We start from the raw sequence: 26,727 nt of genomic DNA, 5'->3' as shown, positions 1-26,727 counted from the left end.
TCACTGAACAACGCATCACTCCGCAGCCGTCACATGCGTCTCTCTCACAGTATCCCCACTACACGGTGACACCGGAATCCTGAGGCCAACAGAAAAGACGTATGCTGACAATCATTGGGTAGCTAACGAGGGGGGCGGCAACCATAGAAAGGGCGGCAAGAAGCGGATTCTCATGTCACTCTCGCTATTGGGCTTCCGAGTGGTCGAACCATAAGCATGGCGAGCGCGTTGGGAAACGGGAGACTCGAAGTGTTTCAGAAGTGTGGTCATGTGACCTGCTCCCTCCGCATCGCCCTGCGTCGTCTGCGGGCGCCAGAACGCCCCTTCAGCCCAAGTGTGTTGGCCCGCTGTCGGCCGCATGCCTCGGCGTTGAAGCCGACGGGCAAGGCACGCCGGCGATTGGGCGTCACCAGCCAGTGCGGGATGCCTTTGCCTCCGGAGCGTGCGCGCCGCGAAGTTCGATCTCAGACTCTCGTGGACGCAAACCAGAAATCGACTTTTCGAGTTCGCTAAACCATCCGGTCACCCCAATGTGGTTGCCGGCAGGAGCTGTTAGCTGTCTCCGAACTACGACTTGGCTATTTTTGTTCATAATGATATTTCGAGCTCGACGGCCCGGTTGCCTTCTCCGACATCGTCATCCCGCGTTGCTCTCGCATTATCTTTACTGAAGCCGACGGCGGCGCACTTTACCTCTGCAGTGAGTCAATTCCGACTCACCTTCATGCCGACGCGTTCAAAAGAGCCACGAAAGAGTCCCTGAATCCTCAACGTCCTACTGCAGGGACGCCCAGCTGAGGAAAACCCACCCCGTCCTAGCCTTCCCGCTGCGCAACCCCCACTTCAACTACTCAATCCCAACTCACTTCCGCATTTCACGAAATCGGGACGCCGTCGTCACCAGCATTATCGCCAGCCCGCAGCTCCCCGACCGTTCCGTCTCGCCGCCCGCGTGAGGCGAGCGGGCGGCCGCGTTTCAGGTGTCTGCGGCGAAGAGGTTGGGTGCGTGGGCGCCGAAAAGCCACATCGCCTAAAATAGCTTTAAACGAGGTCTGTGCATGCGTGAACTGGACTTTTGCCCTGGCCTACCGATCATGTCTTGGCGGTCTATGGGCGATCTGGATGCGTGGGGTGCATATAGGAAGGGGCAGGGGTTGTGTGGTAGGGCGAGAAGGGCGTTGCAGCCTCAGGATTAACAAAGCACGGATTGTGTTGGGCAGTGTGGTGTGAGACTTTCGATCGGCCGGGGGCTCTGGGAGTATTGTGCAAATACGAGGTACTATTCCTGGTTTTGTGAGTATTTTGGTCGACGATACGCTGAGGTACCCCGGATCACACGACTCAGCTTACGGGATAAGAGACCAAACACTTGGAACTAGGCTTCTGGAGTTGTTCATACTACCGAGGCCGACAAAGTTAAGGGCGCAATTGAAACCATATCAGTTGATGAGAGGGAGATTCAGTCACGTGACGTAATTTCAGTGATCAGATTCGTTTAATCTAGTCAGGTAACTGAATCTCCTGGCAAAACACCGTGGTATGCTGAGCCTATTTAGACATGGCGGGTAGTTACTCTGTGCGGATTACTTCATTAGGTCACGTGCGGGAGTGACGGATTCCGCCACTCTGACTGGCGGAATCCACCACTCCGGGCTGCAGCCTCAGCACTTACAGCCCCCACCCTGCACAAAACCCCTACGCGCGACAGTAACACGCTGGGGTCGTGGTAGGGCGTTGAAATACCCCTAGCTTACGATCTTGAGCGGTGAAAATGAAGTATTTATCTCGCGTTGTCGGGTTAGAGCCTCCAATGTCCTCCATTAGCAAAATGGGCACCTCAAACCTCAAATTTGGACGCATTTTCGTGGAACTAGACGGTTAATTACGTTGATCTGTATCTCATGGCGGCACGCAATGGAGTACGATTGGAAATCTAACTTTCGTAGGAAGAGTCATACTGAAGGTATGTACATTCAGACTACAATAGAATACGGTTCTCTAGCAAAGGCACTCTCGGTCGGTCACCACCCAAGAATTCCAGCGGCTGCAACGAGTCCACTAGAGAGTATCAAAGGAGTAATGCAGTCAATCTATAATCTCCATCTCGCGTCTATCATGTGGACTTCGTCTACTCCAGAGCCTGCAAACGATTAGCAAGAATGTCCTACTCAAACACTAGGAAGAAAGCACTTACAGCAGCAACCCTATTCGTCTGATACTTCCTCGTATTGCCCATCACCAACACCGCCACAATACAAATAACCCCAAACGGAATCGTCGTATACCACACAAACTTCACACTATCCGCATACGCCCACCGCAGCCCCTTCGACGCCGCCGCAATCACTGCTGGCGTGAGCCCCGGAATCGGCGTCGTCGCCAACTTTGTCGGATCCGTCAAGAAAATCCCAACGAAGCCTTCTACCGACGTGAGCGGCAGGCCGGCTTTGATGGCGTAGGCGGCGACGGTCGCGGGCAGCTTGGTCTTGATCTTGCCGGAGAAGATGGCGTAGTAGATGCTGTATCCGATGGAGCCGCCGAGGAATTTGAGCGCGTTGATGAGCGAGATGACGGTTGCGAGGAAGGCGTCCGGGGTGGCGGAGAGGGCGATGGTGGCGATGGGCGCAATGATGCCGCCGACGCCCCAGCCGGCGAGGGCGGTGAGGGCGATGACGGTTTTGGCGTTGTCCGGGGTCACGGCTGCGAGGGAGGCGATGAAGATAGCTGGGGGTGTAGGTGTTAGCGGCTAGTACCGGGTAAGGGAGCCGGAGTAAGGGGAATGGAGGAGCGCGTACTCATGATGATGCAGGAGCTTAAAAGGTTCTCCCGTTGGTGGTTCTTGAATACTGACATCAGCACGTTCATGACTGTTGCGCCGATTGTTTGACCGAGGCCGAAGCCTAGAGATTTCAAGCCAACGTGCATTGGGTCGGGATCGTATACGGTGGAGAACATGAGGGGCATGAAGTTGAGGACGGCGTAGAGACTAGGTTTTGTTAGCCGTGGAATTCTGAGAAAGACGTAACCTTTTGCACTTACTTCATACCGCAGACAAAGGCGGTTACCATACAGGCACCGACGATCCGCTGGCCTTGAAATATAGCTGAGGGCACCATGGGGTACTTTGCACCCTTCCATTCCCAGATGATGAAGGCGAAGATCAGGACGAGGCCGATCACCATGGGTGCAATGACCTTGCCATTCTTCCAGGGCCAAATAGTGCCACCACTCTGTAGACCGACGAGACTATGATGGAAGGATTAGTGTTGGTTCGAGAGGACCTGTCAAGGTGGGCGGGGAGGCCATACAAGAGAACGATGCCCGCGGTCGACAAGAACCCTCCAAAGAAGTCAACCTCCTTGGCAAGGTCACGGCGTCGTACTCCCTCAGCTCGGAGGTGCGATCTAGGGAAGTACGAGAAAATAAGCCCACATAGAGCAACGGCATTGTAGATCAATGCCAGCCATATCGACCACCGCCAGGTGGCGTGCTCTCCAAGCAGTTGCGCATAAAGCACATATGGCGCAAATGGGAGAATGAAGGCATAGAGCAGAGCAAGGGTGTATCCCCGATGCTTTACAGAGACAACCTCAGCGAGTCTGGTCCAAAGAGGTTAGTCAACGTTCTCGCCTAATCTCGCCTCCGTTTTGCCGGTGGGGCCGAGTGAATGCCCGGGGAATACGTACCCTGCAGTAGACGTGAGCTCAGTGATACCTGCTCCTATGCCGGTGATAACGCAGCCAAAAATCAACTGGAGGAAGCGGTGGGAGCTGCCAATGACCGCTAGACCAATGCATATCAGAAGGGAGCCTAAAAGGACGACGTATCGTCTTCCAACTAAGTCCTGGAGATAGCCGGAAAATGGAGTCACCGCAGCCAAAGCCACACCATAGGATGTCGTAGACCAGCCTTGTGTTTGTGGGTTCTTGATGGATGCCTGGAGGAAAGTCAAGGATCCAGAAATGAAGAAGAGAGGAAGGTTGGCCCCTGGTAGTCTTAGCACCTCACCACCATGACATAACATTGTGGAGAAGACTCACCGACATAAGACATCAACAATGAAACCATGGCAATGAATCGCCTGGGGGTCATCGGAATGTGTCCATCGGAGTCGTCGCCTTTGACGGCGTAGGCATTCTGCTCCTCTGCGGTTTCGAAATTTTCGATGTGATGGGTAGTGTCCTTCTCGTTCACACCCATCTCCTTGTCATGGAGGTCTGCCATTTTCGGTTCGTGAGCGGTGCGAATTTGAAACAAATTGCGACTCAAAGTCAAGGGGAAATGGTCCCTATGTATTGAGTTTTCTCGACGAGCATGAACTGATACCGAGAATCGCCGTGGTGGTCTCGATCCTGACTGTGCCGCATGCTCACGATTTTAGCTGTCGGGTTTGGCCTCATTCTGGCGGAGAATTCAACGCCACGGAGCCGAGTTTGTGATAGAATCCGTGTACATGGAGTGTGACTCTAAGAGACCGCTGCCATCCGGACCAATAGGAGCCGAGACGCCACCGTCCTCGATTCATTGACATACGATCTTGAAATGTTTGCACCAGTCCATGCTGAATACACATATAGAAGGGGTCTTACGGCCGAGCTGGTTGGGCGCCAGCAACCGGGGAACATGGAGAACACTAACCGTACTCTGCATAGCCTACGGTACTTTTAGGAAGCAAACGTGGGGTCCCCATACTTGTCTGTTACCGGCTCGGATTCAATCCTGGTCCTAGGATCCTAGGTCGGAACCCAGCGTTCCGGACGGGACCTCCTTGAGACAGAATCCCGGGGCCCTTTGATTTGCTCGCTTTCGAGATATGCTTCTCTTCTTGGAGCTTGACTCGTCTTGCAGGCCACAAAAGGCGCGTTCAAGGGCTGTATCCCCCCAGATGATGCGCAATTAGACCTCATCCCGCCAATTGTTGCTGAGCTATTCTTCGTTGGGGACGAATGCGGATTAAATTGTTCGGGTAAAGCTTTGGACAGGCCTCAGATGTCTCTTACTAGCTCGATAGAGCCACGCGACCACTATAGAGGTGAAGAATGAGGTGATAAGAAGATGGATTCCTTGCCCAGATGCTTTCCGGAAGACGTCGCAACCAGCGCGAAGTTTTAGCTCCCATGTTGCATCGTCCCCAGGTCGTGTCCAACAGCTAGACGAGGACGAGGTTGTAATGCACTTTTGAGTAGATGCGGCATCATACAAGTCGGCTTGCAAAGAGATGTAGATGGAGTATCGATGGAAGAGATGGACGTCCGCAGATGCGTGGATGCTCCAGCATAGCTGATATGGTTGCTCGAGTCAAGAACTATCACGTGGATGACGGCCTGAATCGTTCGCTGGCACGTACCCCTCCTTCCAAGGCGCGCTGACATTTCTCCGACTTCATCATCTACATCGCATTATATGTGACTCTGTTCATCCATCTGGACCAGAAATATTCTTCCGGCTACGATCAAGTTCAGACTCTTTACCAGGCGACCACGCAATGCAAACATCGACTTGGCCAGCTTCATAGAGAATTACGTGACGAGGTCATCCGTCTCGCTCTTCCGGACAGACTCTCACTCAAATTCGACGACGCTGGACAATGCCGTCACACTTCAGTACCTTTGTTCCAAAAAGTCTGCCATTGTTTGCGACAGGAAAGCCTTGAGGTTGCATGCAAAGAAACAGTCGTGTACTCGACCGCCTCAGACACCCTCCTTGCGCTAATGTCATTCACGAACAAAATGCCATATGTTTCCTACTTTACCTCGCCATTTAGGTATTCGGATCCTAAACAATAGAAAATTCTGGGGTCCACAGCAGGTGGGAATGTTTCTGAAACCGTGGAACGAGCCAATCAGCAGACTCCCTCCAGAAACGAAGTCTTTGACCCGTGGACATCAGTCCGCTTACCGACTACAGCCCGAGAGAAAAGTGGAAGAGCACTTCTTTCACTGACAACTCGCAGATTCAGCTGTATGTGGCGGGTTGGCCAGCAAGAGAAAAATCGCCGCCCTATGTTATACTTTCGCTAGGTTTCTACGAAGACTATTGGTAAAGATGGACAGTCATCGCTCTTCCATTTCAAGGCGCGGTCTTAGAGATGTAAGAACCCTTCTCTGCTCCGCGCGCGCGTACAGCACTGCGACAAAAGTCTGCTTGCGCCTTGCTGACACCGTTTGTCGCGCTTCAACGTACATACTAACAAATTTCTAGTGACTCCAGTCTGTACAGACCTGTCTTTCATTTCCCAAGCTGCCTTGGCAAAGTATCATGCCCACCAAAGCGATTCAGTCAAATTACGAAAAAGGCTGGAAGCACTTCATCCTGATTTCTAAGAGTCTCGAGTTGAACAAAGTGGCGGACATGCAGCTCGTTCCGAAAATGTGTTCAGGCACTTCGAACAGTTGCATACAATGGCTGTCGCTATCGGAGGCTCCGCTAAGTCGCTTCTGTCATTTTCAAATGGGGAATCTTCGTACGCATGGCAGGTGCAGCTGACTCTGGGATATATCTCTTCTTTCCTCGCCTCACAGTTTCTGCCTCCAACGACAACAACATCTTCATCGGCTTCTGCAATCAACGTCTACGCAACATCGTCTTTTACCATCACCGGCTAGAGCTACCGTATCAAATCCATCGTTCTTCAGCAATCCCCTTGCCAACCATAGTGCCCCGGTGTTCGTCAACCGTCGTCACTTCGGTTCCTAAATCCACACACACCTTTCCTCCTATAGCGACGTCGATCTCTTTGGAAGCACCACCAACTACAGTCACTACTTCTTCCACTTCTTCCGTAACAGCCACACCGCCACTCGTTGGTCCGACGTCCTCGTTCTTTTGACTCCCGAAAACCAACGTACTCGATGGCGACTGTTTCATCGGTTGCTCTGGCTCTGGTCGGGACCATGACTTCCGACGCCGACGCACCCGGTTGGCTCACTATCTTTATCATGGATCCTTTCGGCCCCTGGTTCCGCGACTGTGCCGACTGCTGGAAACTCCTCCTATTTTTCTGGGGTATCATCATGCTCTTCTGGGGTATCACCATTCTCTTCTTGGGTATCATCATGCTCTTCTTGGGTTTCATCATGGTGCTCTTCGTCTGGATTTGGAGATTCCAAGGCAGGATCAGGGATCTACAGGCCCAAAACCTAAGGCGCCAAGGCTTGATCGGAGATCGAGACAACGAACTCCAGGATCTGAAATCCAAAGCCCAAAATCGATATGACGAAACCAGGATTCTGCACACCGGGTGCCGTATCTACGCCAAAGAGGCCCAGGCCCTAAAGAGGGAGATCAAGGATCTGAAATCCAGAGCCCAAAATCGATATGACGAAACCGGGATTCTGCACACCAGATGCCGTAACTACGCCAACGAGGCTCGGGCCCTAAAGAAGGAGATCAGGGATCTGAAAACGCGACTCCAGGATCGACGTACGCGCATCCAAAATCAAGACGCGCAGATTCTGGCCCTGCATACCCTATTCCAGGACGGCTATACCCTGTTCCAGGATGACGATACTCCGTCCCAGGATGACGATACCCTGTGCCAGGACGCAAGTAGCGAACCCCACCTCCACGATCAAGACACCCAACTCCAGGTACAGCAGCCCCAAGGCCCTGCTCGTGAAGGTCTTGATCCGGCTGAGGATCACGTCGATGAAATAGGCCAAGATACTGATGGTTGGAACATTCAGCGAGTCAAGAAGGGCGGAGACACAAACTCTGCTCATGAAGGTCCTGATCTGGTGGAGGGTCAAGTCGATGAAGGCCAAGATTCTGGTGATTAGACGACCGTGGCGCGACGCAAGAAGGGTAAGGAATGCGTGTGCACGGAGTGGAGATCAGGCATCATTTGTGTCTGTCAGATCGCTCACTATGTACCGCCGGTAAACCTCCTATCGGCAAAAGCACACCAGTGGGGACATGAGCGTATTCTTCTCTATACATGAACTGTCTTATGAATGCAAAATTGATCGCACTGTTCCAGTACCAGCCTGACCACAAGCACATTATCTATCATTGTCTGAAGCGACTTCATGGACTCGAGAAACGAAACGAGATGTGAAGAACTGTAATGGACTATCCGTAGATTCACTAGAGCACCGCGAGCGATGCCGCGTACTACACAAGCGACCACCACGTCATTCGCAATACCCCCTGCCCTGGCTAGAAGTTACAGCTTTGTCACAGAATCGTGTTCATGTTCTTGCCTCTACCTGTGCTCCGCCGGCAAATTTCAAACCGTTCAACAGGATAGAAGTTCATGATCCCGGACAACCTGTGAGCTCGTCGGGACACCCCAAAAAGCGGTCCTCACACTTCCAGCAATCAAATCAGCCTCACATCAAGACCTCTCCCACCCCATCCCACCCCTCCAACCCCAGCAACCGCTCCTCCTCCGCCGCCCCGGCAACCACCTTCGCAAACCACTCACTCCCCATCAAATCCTCAACCCCCCACTCCTTCTCCCCCGTTGGTACCAACGCCCCCTCCCCTCGATTCCACACATAACCCCCCGCCTCACACTCCACCACCCCGCCCCCGACCAGCTCCGTCTCCACCCTCGCCCGCCGCAGATCAAACACCCCCCTTGAAACGCATGCAGCGCCCTCCGCTGCGAATCCAGCATGCCCAACACCAGCATCCCCTCCACCGCGTCGTCGGGGCTGGGGGAGAGCAGCATCGCCGGCCACTCCATGCCGCGCACAGCGTGGCGCTTGAAGCCGCGCAGCACGGCGGGCGTCATGCTCTCTGCGGCTTGGCGCAGGGTGCGGCCGTGCGTGGCGGTGCGGAGGGTGGGGAAGATGAAGGAGCCGGCGAAGAAGTAGGGGAGCGGGTGGGAGAAGGCGAGGTGGGCGTCGGCGGGGAATTGGGTGAGTTGAGCGAGCTTGAAGCGGTTGGTGAGGGCGATGGTTAGGGATTTGGGGAGGGGGTGGGTGGGGGAGTCTAGGTATAGTTCTTTGAAGGGGTTGGAGAGGGTGGAGGAGGCGGGTTTGGGGGCTTGGGGGAGGGTTAGTGGAGTGGGTGGTGGGAGGTTGATGGGACGGACTTATTTGGATGTCTGCGGGACCTAGGTTTAGGGAGATGATGGAGTCTTGGGCGGTTCCTGTCTTGGAATTTGGATGCCATGGCTTGGTCTCCTTCTCTTTGCTTGTTTCGATTTGTTTGGACCGCTTTTTGGTTGTAGATTGTGTGGTAGGGATCTCGGTGGCGTCGTCGCACAGGCCCCACTCTTCGGTGTGGTTTGACTCCGTCGAAGGTAGTTTTGTTGGCTCCATTGCGAGAAACTCTCGAGAGTATCTTCGCTCCTCTTTGGGGGGTTATGGGATTTAAAAGTGACGAATCAGAGTGCTGCCTAGTTCTAGGTGGAACAAATACGGAGCATTAATGTCTTCCTACCCGCCCCCGTCATACCAGAACAAACTGATCTATGAGATCTCAACGGTGCAGTTTCGTCTCCTAGTGTTTCATAACCGAGAGCAAGAGAGCCAGAAGGCTACAGTTATACATAGTTGGATTGATCACTCACGTGACTGAAACATGACCCGTACCAGAATCTATCCAAAACCCTAGTCTAATGCATTGCACCCTTTTTTCATCTATCACCGTCATCCCTGTCCACCGCTTTCTTTCACATGAGCACTATTGAACTCAATTCACTTCGCCTCATCCTCGATGCCGGCCGGATGGAGAGTAGAAGTAGTACTATCCACCCGTCCTACGCTCTCAATATGTCCTTCAGACGCTCTATCTGGTATGGTGAAGGCAGGTCCTTCGCCACTGCTAGGATCGCTTGGTTGGATATCCGTTTCGTCCGTATCTGCGGCTTGTAAGCATATGATTCGCTCTGAGACCTGTAGAGAGCCTACTTCGGCGCCGCCCGTGTTCTGCCAGCTCGCCAGATTCGATATCCGTATTCTCGGAGACAGGTCGCTGGGATCTTTTGCCGTGTCTGAGATGCAAATACGCGACTAGGAGTGACGCAGCGGCGAAGAGGATCGTCAGAATGTCGAACAGTAAGGGCTGAGCATTCGAGCCTCCCGTGAAAACGGACGTGGTAGGTGACTGTGGATAGAAGGCCGTCGTAGTCTCTGGCCCTGGAGTACGTGACGGATCTGCTGCAGCGGCAATGTTGTATGAAGGCATGATAGAAGCTGGGGTCATTTGAAGAGCTGGAAGCCTGCTTAATCCTGCTAGCGACTCCGAATCTTCGCATTCGCTGCCTGATATATCCATTAGCGGGAGGCATACTCTTGGCATATACTGCTATTGCCGTGGTGGGAGAGGCGGAACGGTAAATGGACCTAACCCCTGACCTCCGGAGTAGAGCTGGCGTTGATTGGCTTGAAGTATGCCTCCCTACTATGTCGACACAGGATCTTCAACAGGCATACTCCTCGCAGATACGACTGTCGGGATACGAAGAGGCTGAACGGCGTTGCCAGAATGCGATTGGCTTGAGGTATGCTTCTTGATGCCTTAGCGTTGCTTGGCTGCGTCTCCTCTGCAAGTGCCAACTACTCCCGTACGGTATGCCTACAAGGCTGAAAAACTAACGCTGTAGATGAAAGTCCCTTTCCCCGCCTTCAAACTTGACATAAACCCTCTCCTTTCCGTCACGCCAAACCTCGCAACACATCAGTAGAAGTTTTGGGACCTGACCCACACCCCCGAAGTGGGTTGGCGAAAGCCACCCCAGCTTCTGCTCAATCTCTGGTAGCACACCTGCGCGAAGGCATCGCGTCTTCGCGCATCACCAATTTCGAGCAGCCCTGCGGACCATTGTTTAGACATTGGCTCTGGTTCTCAACTCTCCGAATATGTCAACCCCTACGAGGTTGAATATGGATTAAATCCCACCATTTGGCCCAAGTGGCCACCTGCACCGGAACATACGTACTCCTCTACGACTGGACCAGAAAACTCGCCAGCGCAATGCAATACAACTTCTTGTAGCGACTCCTCCTTCACCCCCTCCAACCTCTCAGCTTCGCCCCCGTCGACTGCATTACCAGCAATCTTTGGCACAAAGTTGAATGAGGCCGAAATGTCTTCGACTGAGAACGGAAGCTTTTCCATAGCCGATCATCCCTCGACTTGCAGAGCGGCAATAACGAGCCAGCTTCCTGTTGGTGCGTCTTCGTCGTTCCAGGGATATGAGAAGCAGTGCTCGCCACTTCGCTGTTCTGAATGCGAAGAGGTCTTCACTATGCCGTTTCTCCTCAGGTGGGCCCCCGACTGCCTAGAAAGGTTTTGTGTTGAATCTCTGACGCAGACCATAGAAAACATTTCAACCGGATTCACAATCGACGATACCGCTGCTCGTTCGCTGGGTGCACGCAAAAGGCCTTTGGCCTACAGGCGGACCTCACTAGGCATGAAAAAAACCGTCATCGGCAACTTCTACCGCTCAAATGCCCAGTCGCGGATTGTCAGAAGACGTTCTCTCGGGAAGATAACCTAAAGCGCCACATTAGAGTTAAGCACCCATCGAGCCCTCCTAATGGTTGCTTATCGAATCATCTGTGACGATTGGACCAATTCTACCCCCGTCCGCAATACCTCGTCAACAATGTCTTATAAATCGTCGACGTTCGACGTTTTTCCATCTCCACGCCCACCATACTCGCCACAAGAAGTTTACGAAGTAACTGAAGATAACTGAGTACGTCTTTTCCGAACAGGAAGATAAAAGAACCCGATATAGCAAGTCGAAGGCTTTACATCTCATAAAACCCAATGTCCAGGAATCACCATCAACTCTCTTTAAGTTTCTTGTTCTGTTAACCCGACATCGATAGGGTATAGCGGTGGTGTTCTAGGTTCTCAAATGCACTGGGATCGACTCAGGTTGCAGCACTACAACCTAGGATCAACAACTCATATGCTAGAAGGCTACTCCGAACATCAGCTGTAGAGAACACAGCTGAGATCTCAGCTGTGGAGAGCCCAGCTGAAAACTCAGCTGTGCAGTGTTCAGCTGAACTTACTAGCGCGCCACCCAGGGGTGGCCCCCCTTCCTTCCCCTAGTATATATACAACTAGCTAGACGTCTATAGAAATCAGAGTTCACATCAATTTAACCTGAGTGATCGATGGAAGCTCGCCTGTCGCTGTCTCGCTTTTCTGGTTGTGGGATCTGAGTAGATCATCTTTGTCAGCTATGTCAGACCATGGATTCCTTAACTATTTTCCTTTTTCCTTTGTGACCAACCTAGCCGTTATCTGTTTAAAACCCGACGTAACAGTTTGTATTTTATGTTAGGCATCACTATTTGGATGTACCCCTTTGATTAGTCGGAGATACCCATTTCGTTATCTGCACATGCAAGACCTTCTCACAATCTTGTTAGCTTAATAATCAGCTCATCGTCTTTTGTCGTCTTTTGTCGTCTTCTAGGCAGATATGCGGTTGGCCCGATACAGTTACCGGAAGGGAATTACGCCCTTGATGTAAACACCACGATGAAACGATGAATCTAGCTCACGTATACACAATAACCTCTACGCCCCTAGATCTATTTACCCTGCTCCGCATCTTGATGAACTTGCCCCTTACTACTTACTGCATTTTTTACCTCTTTAAGCCTTTAGCATTGGTCTGTTGCCGAAGAGCTGTGTATATCGGCGTTGCTTAACCGCTTTACTACTACCTTAGAAGTAGTCTTAGCATTTATATAACACGCCTATCGAATTCAAGGAAATTAAGACTATAAAACTAGGAGGGGACCCGATGGTGCACATGGAGTACACGTGATAAAATTGCACGTGATCTTACGTCATTCGTTCAATTGGCGACCTTCTATTCTTCTGATTATCGATTACCATACTGCTCTCCATAAAACTACATGATCGTTGTTTTCTCAGAAGGTTAATGCTTGTTCTAGGTTATAATTGAATTGGTCAGCAGAAACATGGGGTTTGCATAGTGCGGGGATCGACACACCTCCGAGGACCCCGTCAGTTCTACAACTCTTCCGCTTCCCGTCCGGAGAGACTGCCATCAAGTATCCGAGTGATGCAACAGAGTATGACAACGGCACATTTAGCTTCACCTACTACCAAAATGATATACGATATAATGAAAGCTTCTTCACGCTGCCCTTTGCGCGCTTCTTCCTATATTAACAAAAGCTAGCTCTAGAATAAAGCCCACGACAACAGTGACATGTCTACCAACACTATCTACCTCATCTCGGGTGCTAACAGAGGTCTGCCACCACCAAAGCCTCGCGATCCCGTTCCCGCGGCACATTCTAACATCCACAGGCATCGGCCGGGGCCTCACCGCAGCCTACCTCTCGCGAGACAACACCACCATCATAGCCGCCGTCCGCGACCTCTCCCACGCAACCTCCCAAAGCCTCGCCTCCCTTCCAAAAGGCAAAGACAGCACCCTCATCGTCGTCAAAATCGACAGCCTATCCCACAGCGACCCGGCCGCCGCCATCGCCACCCTCCCCGCCCACTCCATCCCCCACATCGACGTGCTCATCGCGAACGCCGGCGTGCTCGAGGTCAACCGCGTGACAGACATCACCGTCGCCGAGTACCGCTACCACCAGGACGTCAACACCATCGGCCCGCTGCTGCTGTTACAGGCGGCGTGGGAGCTGCTGCAGAAGGCGCCGCGGCCGAAGTTCGTGGTTGTGGCGTCCCAGCTGGGGAGTGTGGCGGTGGGGCCGAAGGCGGCGCTGGCGTCGGGGTCGTATGGCGCGTCGAAGGCGTCGATTAATTATTTGCTGCGGAAGCTGCATTTTGAGAATCCGGGATTGATTGCGCTGCCGATATGCCCTGGGTGAGTAGGCGGAGCTTCAGTGTAGCGTGTTTCGCTGTTGTTGACGGCCTCGTGTTGTAGGATGACCCAGACGGATATGGGAGCGCATGTTGCCACGGCAATGGGGAGGGAGAAGGCGACGGTGACGCTGGAGGACAGTGTCAAGGGAGTTGTTCAGGAGGTAAGTAGCAATAGTTCACGTGAACGCCCTAGAATACTAAAAGAGAACTCGGCAGATTGATAACGCTACGCGAACTGCTGACGGTCGATTCGCATCCTATCAGCACGTAGACTTGCCGTGGTAGCGGCTCTTAAGCAGAAATAAATCTATGCTACTAATAATGCCTTGCCTTACTGCCTGATCTCCTTGATGATACCACTACTGCCTCGTGTAGCTTTGCTGATGGTAAGAGATGATCCACTTCAAACACATGGTGGTGATATCCTAGCTCAAGCAACTCGAATACACGGGCTGAGGGTCTAACAGCACACATCCAAAACCAACGTCCGGAAAGTTACACATTAGCCGTGCTTCCGCGGTCTGAGCCTGCGGAAGCCTCCGCACCAGCTTGGCCCGAGGCGTGCGAAGCAGTCGAAGCGCATTCGCCACCATCACCAGCCTCACTCCCTTCTTTTGAATTCGGGGACGCCTCCGTATTAGGCAGGGACGAAACGTGTGAAGCAGCTGCTGAGGATGTCACGCCAGCAGCTCGTTTGTATTCGACAACTTGGTCGTGAGTAGATCGTGGCGGGCGAGGGCTGGAATAATTGCGACCTTCGCGGCGTACTCCGTTGGAAAGAGAAGCGGGGCGCTCGTCACCATCGCCTTGACAATGGAGTCTATCGCCGAATTCTGCCATATGGTTTTTTCAATCGGATAGTCCTCTTTGACAACGGGGTTGTCGATGACGGCAGTTGTACCGTTGAGGCTTTTGATCTCAGAGGCTAGTTCCAGGAAGAAACTTGCGAAGAGTTCTACTGCACACTCTGCCTCTATCGAGTTGCTGGATATAAAGGCTAATTCGGTCAGCAGCGCGTTGCCGCCGTCGAATTCTAGTGGAGTGTAAATGGGTTGGTTGTCGGGATCCAGGTCCAGAGTTTCTTCGTATGCGGGAACGTCCGAAGAAGGGGCACCGAGATCATCCCACACCGAGGAAAGCGGAAGTCCGAACACCGGCCAGACATGAGTTGTTGGCTTAAAATGACTTGGTATTCCGGGCAGGCACCCAAAAGTGCTGTCAGGCTTGGCAACTTCATGAAGGGACAACCCCGTCCATCTATGCAGCGTTGAACGGAGTTTGCGAAGTGAGCCCTGGTTAGTAGCGTAGCCAACGACTCTAAGGTATCCTTGGTATGGGCGGCTGGCTAGCCGACTTGCAGTAGCATAGGATTGTCTGTATTCTTGATCAAACAGTTTCTGACGTGATATCATACTGTGTGTCCAGAGAGAAAAGGCAGACTGTAAGGACGTCTGGTCAATTTTCCACTTGCAGTTGTCATCCTTGTGCACCATAAAGGGATATGGAATACAGGAGACTTCTGTACGCTCTGTATCAGGCGTAGAGCGCGGAGGTTCATTTATTGGTGGCCCAGTTTGCTTTGTTTTCACAGCACGAATAACCCGCTGGTGCCACCAAAAAAGAGCCGTAATTTTGAGGGGCAACATCCGTGCTTCAACGCTGTTTACCAATTCAAAAACTGTCTCTATGGCAAATGACAGCTGGTAGATGTGATCGTCCGATCCTTTAGGCCTAGGCATTAAGTCAGAGATGTCGGACACCATACTGACCGAGAGTGTCAAGGCTTCCACATAGTTATCGGGATTCGTAGATGGTTTGCCCATTGAGCAGGCTGCAACAATGTCCGCACTAGGGTTAACACCACAAAAGAGGGGCACGTTGCTGGCGTCGTGGATATCGGGGGTAGTATTTTTCTTGAAGTTAGCCTGATAGCCTCCGGTAACAATTTCCCATTCGTTTCGGAAAATAGTTGCGTCCTTTCTCATTTGTGCCTCTGACTGAAAGGCATCTTTGCTTTCTTGACTAACAACGTGGACATGTCGCGTGATGAACAGAGCAAGCCAAGGTATTTCACGGCCTTCTGGAAGATGGAGACACAGAGGGTCAGACACTAAGCCACGATGTACCCATGCTCGGGCGCCGGTCATTATCAAAGTCACTCCGAGCAGGATGATTGTTGCAAACCAATGGAGCGCTCGAAGTCCCACAAATTGGCAAATAAATCCAGCAATAGTCGCCATAAAAGATACTGCTGCTGTTTTGCTGTGCGATGTCAGAAGAATATTGGCGCGCATTAAGAGATGTGGAAGAGGATTACTATAAGCCAGTGGATTTTGACCTCACAGGATGGAGAAAATCGACAGAAAGAAGCTATAGCTGGGGAGTATCGGCAGGAGATATACTAACCTAAAACTATAGTTGTTCGGCCTTGAAGTCCTAAGACGCACGTCTCCAGGCGCATTGAGGATTGCGTAAGATTCAAAGTGCTGATCGCTAACAGTGCATGTCCTCTGAAGCCGCAACACCTGAATTTTCTTAGATTTGCGCTGAACAAAGTCATGTTCGGCTGTAGTGGCTTCAATAACACGCGAGCAGAATATCAGGCCAATAATGATAAAAGTAGAACCTATGAGAAAACACGGATATTCATAGGAAGGGACGGGGAAGTCACCCTTTGGCCAATCCCAGTAGTATGTGCCGAGTGCAGGAATAACGAGCGCGACCGTTTGACAAACAATTCCAACTGCGGTCCAGAACCAGAGCTCAGATCTCGAAACCGTGGATCCACGGATATTCAACGTGAAGTTTGGAGCGCCTTTCGCCAGTTCATTCAAGATACGGCTGGAAGCCTTGGAGTCGTTCACAATCTTATTAGAGGCTTCTCGAAGATATTTGCCTGAGAAAGCGTCCACAAGACCCAGGACGCGAGGCGTTTTCTCTAGTACAATGATCATCTCTTTCGTGTCAGGAGTTCCGTATTGGCGGACGACCTCCTGGCCACTCCAGAGTTCGCAAACGTCGGCTGAGGTGGAGGAGAGCAGCTCTGCTTCGGCAGAGAATCTGATTTCGCGCGCCCTGTGGCTCGCTAGCTCTGCTGCAGAGCAACAACGGACCGACGACATAGGCACTGCATTGACATGACGTATAGCGAAGCTTAGACGATCTTCTGTCATTTCGACTACCAGAAAGCCACGCCAATCCAAAGATGGCTTGAAAAGTGGTAACAAACTTTCCGACAATAGCCTTGAGTCCTCTGACACCCCCGACTCGTATGGCGCTCACCACGGTCGTAATGATACCTAATGGGCCCATCGCCAGCAGTATGTTGTCAGCCCACCCCATTGACATGCTTAGAAACTGATGTGTGACCTGTTCGCCGAAGAGGGTGAGCAGCGGAGCGAAGTCGCTGAAAAGGTTTGTTGGAGAATTCATCGCCGTCGAAACTTGATGACGGCGTCGGTGCCGCGATGGGGGGATTGGAAGCCGTAGCCGTCTGCACGAACGTCAACATAGAGGTTGTCGTAGGAGCCATGATGAAACAGTCGACGTGTGGAGGCTGCCGTTAGTACGAAATGAGGCTGTTATTGAGAAGTGCAGTATGGTTGAGGTGGCAGATATGTGCTTAGTCGCACCTTGTGTATTTGTACCATGTGGCGAAAGGACCGAGGACGAGATGGAAATGGGATCTAGTTTTCTTTACTTCTAGTACATTTGTAAGAATCAAAGGAAAGCTGAGGACTTATTACTACTTTCTTAGCATAGCTTGTAAATTTAAGGTGGTGGACGAAGCCCTGTGTGTACATCGAGTCTAAAGTGCACGTGATCTTACTCACGTGATCTTAGGGCGTCTGATTGTGTCTCTTCCAACAACAGAAACAACATCAAGACAGTTGATCAGCCGTACTGTAGTTACGAGCCGGCAGGAAACAGGCCGAATTACCAAGACTGTCTCTAATCAGTGCGCAATAATGTTGCGTAAATTGCTGGTAGTAGGAACTACGTTCTCTCCGGTAACGCGTCTACCGTTCATAACCCGAAAAATTCCTTCGGCGCAAGGTCTGGCACTTTGATTCTTTCCACCGTTCGTGGGAGTCTCCCCAACAATAACCCAATCAGACCCTCACCCACCGCCACAAATCCATTCTCCGCCAAACCCCTTCCTCTCACCCCGCCGAAAGCTTCTGCCACCTCTTCCTCGCCTTCTCATTCTGCCGCTCCACCTCCTCCGGACTCAACCCCTCCAGCTCCACCTCCGCCTGGACAACTTGCCTCGTCTTGCCCACCCGCCTTCCCTCCCTCTCCCGCCCCTTCATCCTCAACCGCACTGTAAACGCCATCCCCGCCGCAATCGCGTACCCCACCGCGCTCAGCAACCACAGCGCCACCGTCGCATCCCAATACCCCTCGCTAATATGCGGGCCGGAGTGATCGCGTGTCCCCGGGGGCGCACCCTTCTTATGCACAGTGCCGGCGGGACACAGCGCGGGTAGGGAGGCGGTGTCCGGGGAGCAGACGACGAGGTTGATGAGCGCGGCGACGAGGTAGAAGAGGCAGAGGATGGTGGAGAGGCAGAAGGCGGTCATGGGGGAGTTGGCGCGCGAGTAGAGGTGCAGCTGGGCGCTGGGGACGGTGTTGAAGAAGGAGAGGCAGGGGACGATGAGGGGTTGGAGGATGAGGGGGCTGCACATCATTAACAATGAGCATTGGCCTCTTTTAGTTCAGTTGGAGGTCGGGATAAGGTTGGATGAGTTGGGGTTGAGATAAAGTTGTGGGGTCTGTGGAGAGGGGAAAGAAGGGTCCAGACATACAAATTCAATGACTTCAGATTCGCCATCCATATCGCGCCGAGTATAATTTGTATGATGCTTAAGAATAGCAGCGTGAGCACGACTAGGGGTGCATAGCTCGCGAACGCCGACGCATTCGCCCAGCGCGGGTCGCCCTGGAGTTTTTTGACAGGCTGAGGCGGGATGGTGAAGAGGCCCATGGCTTCTTCGGTCGCGCGGTGGGCAGGCGACAGGCGGGGAGTGAGGATGCTGGGGGCATGCGTGGAGCGCGAGAGGCGGCGGGCGGATTATATAGCTAGCATCTACCACTACGGCGGCAAGCCTTGAGATGTCACGCAAGGCACATCCTTTCCCAGAGGGAACAAAGGCCGATCCGTGGTGTTGGGTGTTGGGCGACTCGGGGCTAAGCGTGCCGAGGGCGCGATGGGTTTGGTGGAGAAGGCACGCGGGGCCCCAGGTTGCTAAGGGTAGCGCTGACGTGTGGGCTGATCGATCCTAGTCTGGGAATGGTGCGGAGGTAAGGCGGTCTCCACGCCATCGCTAGGGTTTGGACAGTGAATGAAGATGGGAGGTGGATCAAGCAGGAAGTAGAGGCGCGCAGTGGTCCTGGATCGATACTACACGCGCAGTGCAATTGTTTCGGTCACGAATCCACCTTTCTAGTGTCACTGTAGATGGATGCTTCGAGGAAAAAATTCATTCCTTGGGAGCACCCGCTTTCACGAGGGAATCGCATCCATGATCGCACTACAGCTGTATCAAGCTTGATGGCGCGCTATAATCCCTGCCACCTTACCGACCTTCTCAACCGGTCAACTCCAAAACTCCCTCCTCCGTTCCAAACACTCGCAGTTTATTTCCGTATACTTTCCAGAAGGCTGATCCAAACTGCGGCATCACCACCATAGGCGCCTTCTCCTCGGCCTTTGGCAGTGCATACGGGCCTTCGTGGTCATGTGCGGGCTCGTCGACGTCCCATGCCCGCGAGGAAGAGCCGTCGTCGGGCTGGTTTCCCCATTCATCCACCGGGGGCGTCTTCTGCGCCTGGGTCGGAGAGGAACTGGACGACAATTCTTCCTCCTCTTCGATCCTCAGCTGATCAAATCTGGTCGCCATACCAAAACGGCTTACAGCCTTTCCTGTCAACTTCCCGGTTTTACCTTTCTTGCCCTTCTTATTGCTGCCAGATGGATTCTGAGGTCTGACTGGCGAGGGGACGGGCGAATTCGATGCGCTGAATGTGCTATTGGCTGGTTTCAAAACGGATCGGAAGCCATGTAGCGAAATCTCTTCCGGACTAGGGGCATCGTCGATAGCCGGAGCAACCCCTCCAGTAATGTATTCAGACGCTTCGAACCATTCGTCCTCGTCAGAGAGGACTACTTCCTCAATATATGTGCCGTCCGATTCCAGTTTTGCCGAAAGACGAATCATAATATTTGCCGTGAGCAAGCTGTCGTAGCCGGCTTCGTGGAAAGAGTTTGTGCCCTGTACATATTTCGTATGATCCTTATGGATCTCTAGGAAGTATTAGCGTTTGATCCTGTCATAGTGTCTCGTCATGCGTCTGTGCAGGCTGCTCTAGCACTGCCTGAGGAGGCCAAGCAACTTCTGCAACTTCTGCAACTGTTCAAAATGACGCAGTTTAGATTCGATGAAGTATGTTGAGAGCGAGCCCCATGGCAGTGGCGAGGCAGTGTGCCAGGATGCTAGAACTTACGTATATCTGGTATCCGCTGTAGACGAAGCTTCTCTTCGATCTGTTCCAGCGACGAGAAAGGACTGATGTCCCCACAGTTGTGGGTTGCCAAGTATTTCGTATCAACAATGAGCGGGAAGAGTTTGTGTATCGCTTTCTGGAATTCGTCCACCGTATCTGGTAGTGCGCCAATGAAAGCCTGGTAGAAATATACGAGGTCGGTGAACATGTTGTGCCCGACCAGCACTCGGGGTTTCCGTATCAGTGCATCTTTTGCGTGATACAATCGATCTTTGATGCCCTTCAAGTCGACGAATTCGGCATACCCGGCAACACTCTGAGCGATGTATATAGGGTCTAGCCGCTCGAGATCGCCCCCGACTAACGCCTCGACAACCCAACGAAAGCCAACTCGATTGTCAATATCTGTCTTGATGTTCTTTTTGCGCATCCGTCTGTGATTGGCCTCTCGCTCTTTGTCTAGTGGTACTACAAGAATGCTGTCATGCTTGCTGATCGTGTTCAGATCTGGGAATTCTGCGCGAACGAGCTGATGGACCAGCCTCTTCTCGAAGTTGCTGATTGAATGAGGCTCCTCGGAGTCGGTGTCTTTCTGGCCTACGTTGGACGTGATGTAGAGGCGACCCCGCTGTTTCGCATTAGCTCTATATATCTGGAAAACACCTTCTTGGCGCCATCAGAGGGGCTTCGAGATATCTGAGCGAGAGGGAAATCCATCTTTGTGAAAGGAAAATTGAGCTTGCTGGGGCACCTCAAACGGTGAAGAATAATGACACCGACAATACTCTGTAAGTTCCCCCATGAGTGGCGAGGCACGTATTGGGAGCAAAAGGGAAAAGACTGACCATTTCTTTCTTCCTCCACTGCGTGATTGCCTCCCGGACATTGCCCACGAAAGAAATGGCCTGAACTTCGTGATCTTTCAACACGATGTCCGCTATGTTTGCCTTGTCAAGCTTAGCGTAGCCCAACTGCTTTGCAAGCTTGGCCTCATCGCGAGAAAGATAAGGAACTCCTTTGGTGAACGGGAGATCCATTTGGAAGCCGTGGCGGAGCAGAAATTGGCATGCGCCGCTCTGGAAAGAGAAATTCCGTTCAAGGCCCCATTGGTCAAGCGGGTCGTCAAGTAAAGGGCTGATATTAAAGTTGTACGGTCGAATGACGTAGTGCTCATCATGGTAGTCCTGTTTGACGCAGGTGATGCCAATTTGTAGTATTTGGAACTTCTCCGCGGCCTCCTTGGTCTCTTTGTAGCGTTCTTCGAGCGTTTGCTTCCGGGATTTTGACGGTCGAGTACCTATTCCAGAGAATTCGAGGTCAATAGATACAAAGTGAGATTCGGAGATGGCTGTTAGAACACCCAAAAGGTGATGCGGAAACGAGATGCGGTCGATCTCCATGGTTGATAGTGATAACTCCAGCTGGAGGCTTGGTGCGAAGTTTAAAGGCTTGCTGTAAGGTTTTATGGCTATATGGCGCACTAAGCTGTTTCTCCTAAGTGATGGGGTGGTTCTCACTTTGAGAAAGTTGGAGGTATGGGAGGCCGTAAGGAGACTGGTTGAAACGTGAGGTGAAAGCGATGGTTTTCAAGCTGGGGCAAGAAGTCTTGTTTGTTGTCTGGGAGCGCCTGACAAGCCGAGTCCGTGTTTGGCAATTGCAAACACCACCATCGGTAGTGACGGCGTCTGAAATGCCCCAGCGAGGTTTCCGGGTAGTCAAAATGACTTGCCTGGGCCTTGTCTCAGTCTCTGAAAATCCTATCGGGCGCTTCACGCAGTGGTAGACCACAGTACACACTTCTCTAGCTGAGACAGCTGTGGATTGGTGAATGAAAAGTCACTAGAACGGGATCGTTAGACTATTGCCTTTCTTAGCCGGTAGGCGAGTGTTCGGGAAGGGTCAAAGAAGCGTGTTCTTGCGGGGTGGCATTGTATGAAGGCACTGACTTCACTACGAAAATGTCTGAGTAGGTAAGAGAAGTAGAAGGCCGAGACGTGGCACCCAGCCACGAGGGGTGGAAGACAGAGTGAATATATATATCAGAGCTGCAGTTCGATGTGAGCATCATCGGCATATGACAGCGGAGACTGCGCCTGATCTGGTGTAGCGCCGTCCGCAGAATAGCTGGCTCCGAGATCCCTGGGTTGAAAGACGACAAGCAGGTGACAGAGCCGAGGTAGCGCAAGCATTCCTTACCCTCGACACAACACGACCATCCCCAGCTCACGGCCGCCATGGGCTGCTCAACTCCCCTTCTACGCGCCCAGTGACCTCGTTCGCCATGGCCATGTCCTACGACGACTCGCTGGCGACCTCGCGCATGCTGTCGTCCTCCGTCTCCTCGCTCTCTTCCAGCCGTCAACAGTCATCACAGATCGCAAAGGCCTACCGGCAAGCGGCCCAGCTGTTCCTGACGCGCCGCCTCCCTGAAGCACTGTCGACAATTGAGCCGGTAATCTCTGCACCAGAGCACGAATACGTCAATGGCGAGCAGAATGGCGATCTTCCAAACTATGCCCCAGTAGCGGCCGCCTCGCGGGGCACGCGGATCAAAGTCTGGAGTTTCTACCTCACTTTTCTCAATTCTGTCATCGAGCTCGGGGCTGAGGAGGGCAAACACGCGTTTGGAAGCTCGAGGTGGAAAGCACTGGTCTCGAAATGTCGTGATGGGAGCGTGTGGGAGGAGGTCGTTCGCGATGGCTATGCGGGAAACGAGGGTGATGTTGACGCTGAAGTAGTAATAAACCTGTAAGTCGCCTCTCATTTCCCTAGGCGTATGTAGCTCATCCCTATGCAGAGCAACCCTCCTCCTCACGCACTCGCCCTCTCAAAAGCTCACCCAACAACGGCTCGAAACCTATCTATCGGCCTCGGCTCACCCGACCTTTGACATATCCTCCCACATTGTCTCATCACTACAACGCCGGCCATCCCATACACCTACTGGAACTAGCACACCTCGTGATCTTAATTCCCGTCTCAAACTACTCGAGCTCTACACCCTACACGTCCTCCCCCGAAACGCGGAATGGGACTATGCGCGCGAATTCATCAGCATGAGCGAAGTGCTAGACGACGAGCGTAAAGAAGCCTTCCTCCTAGCCCTACACTCCCTGCGCGAAGAAGCAGACGAAACGGAAGCCCGCGAGGCGATGCTCCGTCAACAACAAGCAGAGCAGCTGGAGCAGCGGCGGAAAGAGGCCGAGGTCCGACGTATAGAGCAGACGCGTGCAGAGGACGAGCGCAGGAAGCGGGAAGAGGAGAACCGGAGACAGCCGCGCAGCGCAGATGACGGGTACAAGAAGTCTGGCCCCTCACATCGACCTCAACCATCTACATCGTCAAAGGCCTCCAGGCCCGCCAAGAAAGCGATCAGTCCACCGCCAGGACTATACAAACGTGCCGCGAATCTCATGGCTGCCATGCAAACGCTCATCCTCAGCACGGCGCAGTCCATGACGCAGAATCCGATGGCTTTCTTGCGGACACTGCTTTTCATCCTCGCGTTTGCTCTTGCGTTTGGGCGGAGAGACCTCAGAGAACGAGTGCAGCGGATATTGAGGGCAGCATGGGAGAAGGTGCGGAGGACGGTAGGAATGGGAGTAAAGGTCTCTTATATTTAATGTTCCGTTTCTCTTCTCATTGCATAGTACCTAGGTATGTTCCACCCGTCTTTGGCGCTCGGTCATTTGTTCTCGGGTGTACATTATATCATGAGTAATGGTGAAAGAGCTGGACGAGAAGTCAGAGAAGTGTTCTGCGGTAGCAGATGCTATTATCCTAAGGAAAACCGAAGGTATCGAAAATGTTTAGATCGATCACGCAATTGAAAATCACGTGCACGCTAGACCGCTTTTGTACAAAAGCACAAATGATCAAGAGTACATACTGAAAGACAGAATGCACCAAATCAACAGGTCAGGGAGCTAGGCAGGGCTGCTTGGAGGATATTTCGAAGAGGGATGTAAGTTGGACCGGTCTAATTCCTTTAATTCAAGTGCCATCTAAGAGGTTGGAAGGACGACACATTGCCACGCACGCCACCCGGTCCCGCAAGTTTCCATGTCCTAGAATTGGTAATTTCATGACGGATGTTTGCGGGCCGTAAGAGAGAGTACTGGCAATGGTCCGGATTTTACAGCTGCGAGCTGAAACACGTCTAGCCTATGGGACGTGCTATCAGCTAATTTTCATCACAAATAGGTCGAAATCATCAGAAAAAAGAACTGGATGTGTCAATAGCAGCTCTCCTTCATACAACCAGCTTACATGTTCAGCGTACTTGGTGTTGGTTGTGACATGCTCGACATTCAATTTACTGATCCTGGTTGCCTCAACCATGTTCGCATACTTCGCCTAGAATACTGTGCCCTTGTTTAGGCGTCTGCTTATGAGTTTCCAGCCTTCCAAATATCAGAATCAATGATCGACCTTTTGGCAAACGTGCCGCTTCCTTTGTACAGACCCCTGCTTATTTCTTTTTTTTTGCCTGTGTCTATGAAGCATTTTGATTCTCGTAATCATTGAAAACCTTTTCTGCGAATATACCGCGAGGCTGAAGATACTGAGGTGGTAAGGATTTGCCAACAAGGCTGGGATCGTTCGTCGAATTCCTCACCAAGGCTTGGAATGTTCTGTCCACAAGGCTGGAAATGTCCCATCTCTAAGGCTAAGGCTGAGAATGTTCATCCAATTCTTAAGCAAGGCAAGAGACTCTCTATCCATCGGACTAGAAACCTTCTAACCATAAGGCTGGTAATCCTGGATTTCCGTTCACAGTTTTCACTCAAGGCAACACATGGCGTTGGCCCCGCCAGCGCCATCCCAGCCGCTCCGGTACCCCGCGGTGGCGGCGCGAGAGGAATCATATCCAGCCGAGCATCAGCGGCGGTCAACGCCTGAAAAATCGGCGTCGCATGCAAGATCCACTCTGCACTCGACTTGATGCCACTTCGAGAAAGATCTAGTCTCTAGATATCTGTGGAGTAGGCAAGCAGCTGCTCCTATGGACTCAACCATCGCCTCGGTTGCGTGATGGTACTAGAGATTGACTTAAGACACGTACTCCAATAGAATGGGTTGCCGCTCGGACAAAGTGTGCATTGCCGAAGGGTGCACCCAAGGCGCGTCCACCAACGGTGCATCATCAAACCAAGGACACTTCATCAGGGATGCATACCAGGGATCGTTACCGAAGGGCCCGAAGCTGCGCCATTCCATTGGGTGAGTCCTTCGAAATCAGCCCCGTGTCCTTCATCCCGCCTGCTATCTTCTGCAGCTGGTTTGGGAAAGGTGGAGGTCTTAGATAAGGTACGGCTCATTTTAGTTGACCGTTATGCTCTTCTGATTATCACTAGACATCTATAAACGATCACTAGATGTCTAACGAGAATCACTAGAGGTGTGTCACGAGGATCATTAGATGTGTACCGAAAATCACTAGACCTCTAGCCTTGATAGAGGTGAAGGCAAACGCAAGGTGCGACTCGTCGAACCATCCACCATCAGCCTTTCGCTTCGCACAATCTACCTCAAGCATAACAGACTCTCAACATGTGAAAGAAATATGGCTGTGGTCGATCAATGAGTCCCCTGAGCTTTCCAGGTAATGAGAAACGTGTATGACGTTCCAAGTGTCTTTTGCTCAATAAGGCTGCCCTGAGGCCAGTAGGGACTTATAGCGCTGTGGCGCTAGAAATGCCAGTCATGGGCCGATGGAGGCAGGTTTGCAAGCTGCGGAGCGCCCTGAGAAAAGTCTGGACGCAAGATGCTTCGAGAGTCTTGATTGCGTGGAAAACATGCCTGATATGAAGGGCGGGATGGCGCAGCGGCAACATAGCTTTGCGAACCGGACACTTTCTGGTTGCCTTTTACGAGACTACGAAGACAGTACGAGTATCATTGAAGGCGCCCAAACAGAGACCACCCCCTGTATCAGCCAGCTTTCACGAAATATCGATTGAAATCGTGCGAAGAAAGTAGTGCATGTATCAACAGGAGCTCTCATTTCTACAGCAAGTCACTTTTTTCAGCGAATCTGGCGTTGATTGCTTATTTTTGTTGCCTGAACCACACTCGCATACTTCGCCTCCTACGCTGCTGATTGCCTTCTAAGGAGCTATCATTGTGCGTTGGGCTGCCTTCTTCACCGGCATATGGAGAGATTTCATTCGTTCCATGCTCGTATTTCTGGTCAGCCATCAGCTCCCGGGAGCGTCGGACCCTAAGGATCCTCGACCGGCCGGTTGCCTTCTCATATCCTCAGATGGTTCGCATCAAAGACGAACCCCCGGACCCTTGCACGCGCGCCCGCATTCAAAAGCATGAGCAGCCCCGGGTCCATTTGTGCTCAGTAGGCAGCCATTCTCGACGCCACTAAGTCAGCCAACTGACCAATCACCGGTCGTCTTCGAAGCCCGTTTATTCAGTGCA

At 52.3% G+C, this 26,727-nt stretch overlaps 11 protein-coding genes across 11 annotated transcripts; 4 read left to right on the top strand and 7 right to left on the bottom strand.

Moving 5' to 3' along the window:
- Positions 1-2,128: 2,128 nt before the first annotated feature.
- On the bottom strand, positions 2,129-4,429 carry BDZ99DRAFT_499196 (putative major facilitator superfamily transporter; the record flags this gene model as incomplete). The annotated part of the gene is made up of 7 exons (XM_033723632.1): positions 4,041-4,429; positions 3,687-3,987; positions 3,309-3,599; positions 3,040-3,246; positions 2,796-2,986; positions 2,195-2,724; positions 2,129-2,140 (listed from the first exon to the last, which is right to left on the bottom strand). The coding sequence occupies exons 1-7, from the start codon at positions 4,222-4,224 to the stop codon at positions 2,129-2,131; spliced, it is 1,716 nt and encodes a 571-aa protein (XP_033575762.1). The 5' UTR covers positions 4,225-4,429.
- A 2,108-nt stretch (positions 4,430-6,537) lies between these two features.
- On the top strand, positions 6,538-7,990 carry BDZ99DRAFT_571681 (uncharacterized protein). Its single transcript, XM_033728119.1, has one exon. It carries the CDS (start codon positions 6,852-6,854, stop codon positions 7,776-7,778), a length of 927 nt encoding a protein of 308 aa, XP_033575761.1. The 5' UTR covers positions 6,538-6,851; the 3' UTR covers positions 7,779-7,990.
- A 576-nt stretch (positions 7,991-8,566) lies between these two features.
- Positions 8,567-8,764, bottom strand: BDZ99DRAFT_345248 (uncharacterized protein; the record flags this gene model as incomplete). The annotated part of the gene is made up of 1 exon (XM_033714429.1): positions 8,567-8,764. A coding segment is annotated over one exon (198 nt), but the record flags the coding sequence as incomplete, so codon positions are not given.
- A 794-nt stretch (positions 8,765-9,558) lies between these two features.
- BDZ99DRAFT_499194 (uncharacterized protein) lies at positions 9,559-10,137 on the bottom strand (the record flags this gene model as incomplete). The annotated part of the gene is made up of 2 exons (XM_033723631.1): positions 9,559-9,811; positions 9,861-10,137. The coding sequence occupies 2 exons, from the start codon at positions 10,135-10,137 to the stop codon at positions 9,648-9,650; spliced, it is 441 nt and encodes a 146-aa protein (XP_033575759.1). The 3' UTR covers positions 9,559-9,647.
- Positions 10,138-10,355: 218 nt separating this feature from the next.
- BDZ99DRAFT_571678 (uncharacterized protein) lies at positions 10,356-11,935 on the top strand (the record flags this gene model as incomplete). The annotated part of the gene is made up of 2 exons (XM_033728118.1): positions 10,356-10,453; positions 10,762-11,935. The coding sequence occupies 2 exons, from the start codon at positions 10,356-10,358 to the stop codon at positions 11,453-11,455; spliced, it is 792 nt and encodes a 263-aa protein (XP_033575758.1). The 3' UTR covers positions 11,456-11,935.
- Positions 11,936-12,962: 1,027 nt separating this feature from the next.
- Positions 12,963-14,104, top strand: BDZ99DRAFT_444595 (NAD(P)-binding protein). The gene is made up of 4 exons (XM_033717893.1): positions 12,963-13,202; positions 13,261-13,789; positions 13,850-13,949; positions 14,005-14,104. The coding sequence occupies exons 1-4, from the start codon at positions 13,160-13,162 to the stop codon at positions 14,071-14,073; spliced, it is 741 nt and encodes a 246-aa protein (XP_033575757.1). The 5' UTR covers positions 12,963-13,159; the 3' UTR covers positions 14,074-14,104.
- A 1,729-nt stretch (positions 14,105-15,833) lies between these two features.
- BDZ99DRAFT_444593 (uncharacterized protein) lies at positions 15,834-17,220 on the bottom strand (the record flags this gene model as incomplete). The annotated part of the gene is made up of 3 exons (XM_033717892.1): positions 15,834-16,039; positions 16,202-16,869; positions 16,982-17,220. Coding segments are annotated over 3 exons (1,113 nt in total), but the record flags the coding sequence as incomplete, so codon positions are not given.
- Positions 17,221-17,951: 731 nt separating this feature from the next.
- Positions 17,952-18,775, bottom strand: BDZ99DRAFT_389274 (uncharacterized protein; the record flags this gene model as incomplete). The annotated part of the gene is made up of 2 exons (XM_033715624.1): positions 17,952-18,468; positions 18,597-18,775. The coding sequence occupies 2 exons, from the start codon at positions 18,773-18,775 to the stop codon at positions 17,952-17,954; spliced, it is 696 nt and encodes a 231-aa protein (XP_033575755.1).
- A 464-nt stretch (positions 18,776-19,239) lies between these two features.
- On the bottom strand, positions 19,240-21,695 carry BDZ99DRAFT_571674 (CAF1-domain-containing protein; the record flags this gene model as incomplete). Its single annotated transcript, XM_033728117.1, has 3 exons — positions 19,240-20,095; positions 20,296-20,923; positions 21,141-21,695. The coding sequence occupies 3 exons, from the start codon at positions 21,693-21,695 to the stop codon at positions 19,380-19,382; spliced, it is 1,899 nt and encodes a 632-aa protein (XP_033575754.1). The 3' UTR covers positions 19,240-19,379.
- An 881-nt stretch (positions 21,696-22,576) lies between these two features.
- On the top strand, positions 22,577-23,918 carry BDZ99DRAFT_389121 (uncharacterized protein; the record flags this gene model as incomplete). Its single annotated transcript, XM_033715613.1, has 2 exons — positions 22,577-23,043; positions 23,093-23,918. 2 exons carry the CDS (start codon positions 22,577-22,579, stop codon positions 23,916-23,918), a joined length of 1,293 nt encoding a protein of 430 aa, XP_033575753.1.
- Positions 23,919-25,055: 1,137 nt separating this feature from the next.
- BDZ99DRAFT_463669 (uncharacterized protein) lies at positions 25,056-26,297 on the bottom strand. The gene is made up of 2 exons (XM_033720123.1): positions 25,695-26,297; positions 25,056-25,518 (listed from the first exon to the last, which is right to left on the bottom strand). The coding sequence occupies exons 1-2, from the start codon at positions 25,832-25,834 to the stop codon at positions 25,461-25,463; spliced, it is 198 nt and encodes a 65-aa protein (XP_033575752.1). The 5' UTR covers positions 25,835-26,297; the 3' UTR covers positions 25,056-25,460.
- Positions 26,298-26,727: the final 430 nt, after the last annotated feature.

Source organism: Mytilinidion resinicola, assembly GCF_010093595.1.
Source record: "Mytilinidion resinicola strain CBS 304.34 unplaced genomic scaffold BDZ99scaffold_11, whole genome shotgun sequence".
NCBI classification, from domain to species: domain Eukaryota; kingdom Fungi; phylum Ascomycota; class Dothideomycetes; order Mytilinidiales; family Mytilinidiaceae; genus Mytilinidion; species Mytilinidion resinicola.
Note: the sequence above shows the minus strand (reverse complement) of the source record. Positions and strands in the feature narration are given on the sequence as shown.